Source organism: Eupeodes corollae, chromosome 2 (assembly GCF_945859685.1).
Source record: "Eupeodes corollae chromosome 2, idEupCoro1.1, whole genome shotgun sequence".
Lineage (NCBI taxonomy): Eukaryota > Metazoa > Arthropoda > Insecta > Diptera > Syrphidae > Eupeodes > Eupeodes corollae.
In genome coordinates this window covers 116,844,282-116,850,592 of record NC_079148.1, presented here as the reverse complement: position 1 = coordinate 116,850,592, position 6,311 = coordinate 116,844,282, and the positions used below count along the sequence as shown (strand labels likewise).

General features: G+C 38.5%; 1 protein-coding gene across 2 annotated transcripts; it reads right to left on the bottom strand.

Annotated features, from left to right (window-relative positions):
- Positions 1-2,523: 2,523 nt before the first annotated feature.
- Positions 2,524-4,985, bottom strand: LOC129945395 (integrator complex subunit 9). 2 transcript variants are annotated; one of them, XM_056055128.1, is made up of 7 exons: positions 4,913-4,985; positions 4,244-4,840; positions 3,940-4,186; positions 3,547-3,860; positions 3,385-3,487; positions 3,125-3,324; positions 2,524-3,058 (listed from the first exon to the last, which is right to left on the bottom strand). In XM_056055128.1, exons 1-7 carry the CDS (start codon positions 4,919-4,921, stop codon positions 2,552-2,554), a joined length of 1,977 nt encoding a protein of 658 aa, XP_055911103.1. In that variant the 5' UTR covers positions 4,922-4,985; the 3' UTR covers positions 2,524-2,551. The 2 variants fall into 2 exon arrangements, with proteins under 2 accessions (XP_055911103.1, XP_055911102.1); XM_056055127.1 differs by having other exon boundaries at positions 2,524-3,324.
- Positions 4,986-6,311: the final 1,326 nt, after the last annotated feature.

The following is a 6,311-nucleotide window of genomic DNA, read 5'->3' as shown; positions in this document are numbered from 1 at the left end:
AAGCAGCGATTTGCAAGAGTTATTCTTCGTTTGATTTCAGCGCTGGTATCGTTGTCTGTGTTATTAGCGGTGCCTAGGTAGACAAAGTCCTTAACTACCTCAAAGTTATAGCTGTCCATGGTGACGTTTTGTTCAAGCCGTCGTTGTTCAATGTCTTTTTTTGATAACAGCATAAACTTGGTCTTTATTACAATATCATCTACGTATACGAGTTATTACATGGACCTTTGGAAGATCGTGCCTCTAGTGTTGACGGTTGAGTTTTGCACAGTTCTTTCCAGAATAATGTTGAAGAAGTCGCATGACAGTTCATCGCTTTGCCTTAAACCTTTTTGTACATCAAATTCATGGGTGAGATCTTTTCCCACCTTGATAGAGCAGTGTGCATTCTCTATCGTCATTCTGCCAAAACTAGACATTACTCTGTAGAGCTCTTCCCTATAGATACTGTCATACGCGAATTTAAAATCGATAAAGAGATGGTGGGTATCGATTTGACGATCCTGTTTTTTTTTTCAAGATCTGCCGTAGTGTGAAAATTTGGTCGATAGTGGACTTTCCTGGTCTAAAGCCACACTGATAAGGACCTATCAGGTTGTTGACGAACGGCTTCAGATGTTCACATAATAAGGCAGAGAGGAGGATCTTATATGCAATGTTAACGAGACTGATGCCTCTGTAGGTGGCGCAATTTAGAGTCTCCTTTTTTATGTATCGGGCAAACTATGCTGAGATTCCACTCATCGGGCATGCTTTCTTCCGACCATATTTTGCAGATGAGTTGGTGCATGCTCCCTACCAAGTCATCGCCTGTTGTTTTGAATAGTTCGGCAGCGATGCCGTCAGCTCCAGCAGCTTTGTTTGACTTAAGTTTAGATAAAGCGATCTTCACTTCGTCATGGTCGGGTAGGTGGAATTGTTAATCTTCGTTGCCGAGGTGGAGTGATTCTATCACCCTTACAGCGGAATTCGGTTCGCCATCGCCGTTATATAATTTGGAGAAGTGGTCTTTTCATGTTCTCAACGTTGACTGCGGTTCCACTTCGATGTCCCCCTGATCGTCTTTACAGGCTTCGGTTCGAGGCTTGTACCCTTTTGGTAAAATTTAGGAACCTCATTCCTGTTGTGACATCCCTCTATCTCTTCGATCGCTCGCTTCTCATGCCCTCTTTTTTTCCATCTAAGAAGCCGGTCTCCTCTTCTGCAAGTAGAGCTCGCGAGCAGCTCTGGTCCTCCTGTACAGCTCCGTTTTGTATTCCTGTTGTTTCGCTGCGTGCCCTTGTTGGCATTCGTCGTCAACAGTAATTTCGTCGTCAAAACAGTGATTTCGCACTTCAGAGGCGGCATCTCTGATTGCTGCAAGGCAATGTTGCCACTGGTTTTCAATGCTTAATGCAGCCAGCATAGGACTCCTTATGAGGTTACTACAGACTCGATCGGAAAAGGACATGGCAGTCTCTTGCGATTTTAGCCGTCTAACGTCGAAACTTCTCAAAGTACTTCCTTGTTTTGGCTTGGACCGGGATATCCGTAGCCGTACCTTGGCTACAACGAGGTAGTGGTCCGAATCAATGTTGGCCCCTCGGAAAGTTCGGATATCCTGTATACTGGAGAAGTGTCGTGCGTCGATCGCAATGTAGTCAATCTGGTTGACAGTGGATATCAAGATGTGTGAACTGCGTACTAGCTACCAGAACGTCTCGCCCACAGCGAAATCGATCAGCCTGAATCCGTTGTCGGAGGTGGTGTCGTGGAGCCTGTATATCCTAATTGTGCCACCAAAGATGTCTTCTCTTCCTAGCTTGGCATTAAAATCTCCTAAGACAATTTTAATGTTATAGCCAGGGCACTGCTCATATGTCTTGTCCAAGAGCTCGAAGAATATGTCTTTGGTGTTTTCATCTTTCTCCTCTGTTGGGGCATGCGCGCATATTAGGATTATGTTGGCGAATTTAACCTTGATGCGGATTGTCGTGATGCGCTCGCTCACACTGTCGAAACTCAAGACTTTTTGCCTGTGTCTAGTTCAAACAACAAATCCACATCCAAATTTGAGAAAAAACCTGTTTACGCTTGTGTCCTCTTGAATGCACATGTCTACCATATGAACATCTTCCCAAAACAACGTTGATTTATTCACTGCTTCTAATCTAATGACCCGATTTATTTTCAACATACTAGTCCCTCATTTACCAACCATAGTTGTTTTTTCTAATCTATCATGTAACGGGAGATATATAAATTTTACTTTTCGAGAATTCCTGCTTCTAACCTTATGACCGGCAGGCACACTCCTATCCCTTAATAATTGTTTGCTCTATTGTGATTTCCGAATCTCTAATAAAAATTGGCGTAACTTACCTCAAATAATGGCAAGTAAAGTTGTATGTTTAATTAATTTTGAAAAAATAGTTTCCTGACAATTATAAGGCCCTTCACTTGTATTGTTTAATGTTCAAACTTAAAAGAAATGTATAAAACTATCAAATGCATAATTCGTACTTCGACATTAAAACCACTTACTTATATTTATATGTTTTTTTTTTTATTTTTAAAAACTCTGTACACACTGCATCAGGGAATCTCTCAATTTGAGTCGCAACGATTGTTTCCCCCCACACACAATATGTGTTGAATTCTCTTCGATTTTTATCGTCGTATCTTCACTTGGAATACTTATTGTGAGAACACCTCCACTTCGTTCTGTCTTAATGTCTGTGATTCCATCTTGCGCCAATTTCTTCATAAACAAATCAATATCAACGCCTCCATATTCATATTTCACTTTCTTGAGAACTTCTTCTCGTTTGGGTGGCTGTAGAGTTGTGCCTGCACTTACGCTCGGTTTATCATCTGATCCATCTTCACAAGGAGCAATGTTATGTACTTTATCTTTGACTTCTAGCACTCCGGTTAGGGTAGACATTGTCACACCGGGACTTATTTCACGAGGTACAAGTTTCGATGCAAGTTCAGAGGTAAGATAGACTCGATCCATTTTTCTTTTGAGAGGCAATCGAATGATTTCTCCGCATTTGAATGTAATGATTTTTTTGTCCTGAAAGTTGAGGGGATGTATGAATAAAAAAAAACATACACACTCAAGGAATGAAAAGGATATTACTGGTTGTTCAATATAAAGTTGTGGTGCAGCTGGGTGGGGTTTTGTGTAGTTTTCGGGAATGACCAAGACACTTGGCTTCAATTCCTTAATTAACTTGTTCGCCTGTTGATAATTCAGTGACGTGTCGATGGGACAGTAAAATGCTTTCATGGCCAATGGTTGGAAGGGAGCCAAAACTTGCAGATATGGGAAGTCGGGTTCTATTAAAAAGTAAAGCATGATGTAAAAATATGGAAGATTCAAATGTTATGCCATGAAACCTGTGAAAATGATGGAATTGTTTGGGTTTGAACCCCACATTTCAATGAAGTGAACCGCATCGCCAAATCTTAAACTCGGATGTCCACAAAATACCACACATGGCTAGAAAAGATTAAGTTACGTCTTGGTTTTATTTTATATTGTAAAATGTTTGTTTGTACCTGTCGGAAATCCTTGCTGAATCCTTCCGAATAAACATGCTTATAGTGCTTCAATTTTGAATTTCGAACATAAAAAGCATGCGGGAAAGGATCATCGGGAAGGTAGACCTTATTTTGCTTTGCCGAACTTAACCATTCTGCGAGAATATTCGAATATGCTAAAGAACTATCGGCTACGGGGGATATGAAAAACATTGGAACATTATTAAGACCAGCATTTTCAAGATTCTGCGTCAGACACTCGAACAAATCGTAAACTACTCCAGATGGATAGCAAGGAATAAGAGCAGAACCGTTGTTTCTAATGGTCACAGCTTAAAAGAGCCAAAGGATTCATATGAATGATTTTGAGGTAAGTTTTATGGCTATTAGGCAAAAAGACCCATTTCTTACCAACATTCATGCAGAGTTCCCCTAGTTTGGTATCGGGGTTAACTGTTGGAGCCTGAGTAAGACCTGTCATGATAAGAACATCGGCGTGTTTCAAAGCAGCTTGATTGATAGGACGTGGGTGAGTTGTAAGAGTCGACGAGCCACTTACATAGCAAACCTTTTCATGTGCGGTGTTTAGAACCCAGTTGCTTGAACCCAAACAATATCCAGAACTAACTGGTGTTGCAATGAATGCTCCATAGATATCCTTAAGAGAAGAATCAACTATATTTGATTTATGGGTAATATTTAAAAGCATGCAAACCAATTTCTCATCATATCCAGTTATGGTGACTCTGGCTAAACTACTCTGAACGTCCTTAATACTGAAAATTTGTTTCCACTTCTTTGGTCTGAACGCATCACATAGAGGAGCTGGCAACAAGTGCAACATTTCCTTCCAGAGATTTGCATTATTCGCTTTTGGAGCCACTTCAATGTATTCAACGAGTTCTTCAAGAAAGAATCGTCCAATCTGAAGAGTTGGCTCTGTAGCATAGACTTTCCCCTTGAAACCCGTCCTCTCGGTGATATAGGGCATGGCAAGCATATTGAGGTAATTTGAAATCAGGATTACATCAATTTCACTGAAATCAATTAGCTTGTCCATGGGAAGAGTGAATTCTGGAGCTGAGTCGACAAAGACGCGACCACAGCATTCTTTTAATTCACCATCCATTTGTTGGTCATGTTCTCGATTGGGAATCCAATTGGCCAAATTGGATAGTTTGAAACTTTGGACGAACGGAAGCGGAAGGAAGTTGAGGACAGTTTGTTCGGTCAATCCACAATCGAGCATTATGCGGAGACCCTTGAATGTAACCACATAACATGGTTTGGCCAAATCGTTGCTTAAGCAGTACTGTTGAGAAAGTTATAATGTATTAGAAAGGATTAATAAATATAAACGTTTAGTTTTTTGTTGTTTACTTACAAGTTTCATGTTTGTTGATACTTTTCAATGCACACAATTCCAAAACAGAATCTCTCAAAAACTAGCGGCAAATGATTTACTGTCAAAAGTGACACTTGGTAAAATTTAAGGTCTTAACAAAATCGTTAGGCTGCGCTTTAACATACTCAAAGTGAAAGCAAAGTAGACAAATAGTGTAACAACTAACAACCTAAAGCACAATTCACATGAGCACGACCAACGACCAACGAATGAACGAATATTCGTCGATTTTGACATTTCTTTCACATGAGAGTTTTTAATTCGTCGCGAATAAAGTTTGACAAGGAGCCACAGCCAAACACCATTCACTACTGAAACAAAAACAAGAATGATTTTTTTAGGTTAAGTACGCGCGATTATTTTATTCGTTGCAAGTGTGGATGATGTGGAACGCGAATAAAGTTTGACAGTTCGTATCAACTATAATTTTTTTCGCGACGAATAAGTTTGTTTTCTCAAATTTATTAATAAACGATATTGAAAAGTAAAAGTATGTATCATAAATCAAATAGACACTAAATTGCTATCGTTTTGTTAAGAATTTGTGTGGAAATATGTCTTCAAACGTATATAAACTCACATTTTGTAATTCATTCGTCGTTCGTTGGTCGCGCTCATGTGAATACTACTTAAGAAACTGATTTGAAGTACCTTTTTCATTAACGCTTTTCTTTTTTAATTTTTGTACAGTTTCTTATTATATTTTAGGTAACAGTGGAAATGATAATATTAATAATTTTAATAATTTTTGTACCACGATTACCAAATGAAATGACGTCGATCAAATTGGAATAATTAATAAATTTCAAAAATTGCAAACTTTTCTCATTATTATTTTATTATATTAAGACTTTAAAGCATTTAAACAGTGGAATTGAAATTTTAGAGAGAAATTTGTCAGTTATAGCTATAATTGGTTGAAACCAATAATTTTAATTTTCCATGACAGGTCGGTTTTCGCGATCTATGAAAGAAAATGGTTCCACACCAAAATTTGTCTGATAAAAGTCTGTAATTTTAATTGTTTGAAACAAACACACAAATAAATAAAATGTTTGAATTCATTTTAACATAACAGAATTACGTAAATAAATTTTCCCAGGAAAATTTGATGAATATAATGGCTGAATCACAAACACGCTTCATCTTCGGCTTCACCTGATCTTTACGAGTTCAGTCATAGGAATTCAATGCACAGTATCACAATGGAGCTTTGACCTTACGTTTTGTTTGACAATCGTTAGGAAAAGAACGTAATGTGACTCCAAACGGAAGCTCTAGTTCAATTATCTGAACATTTGCTTTGTCTGACAGCTCAACAGCTGTAAAAAAAATGTCAACGAACAAAATATTTGCTCTTTGGAAGGATGAAATAATA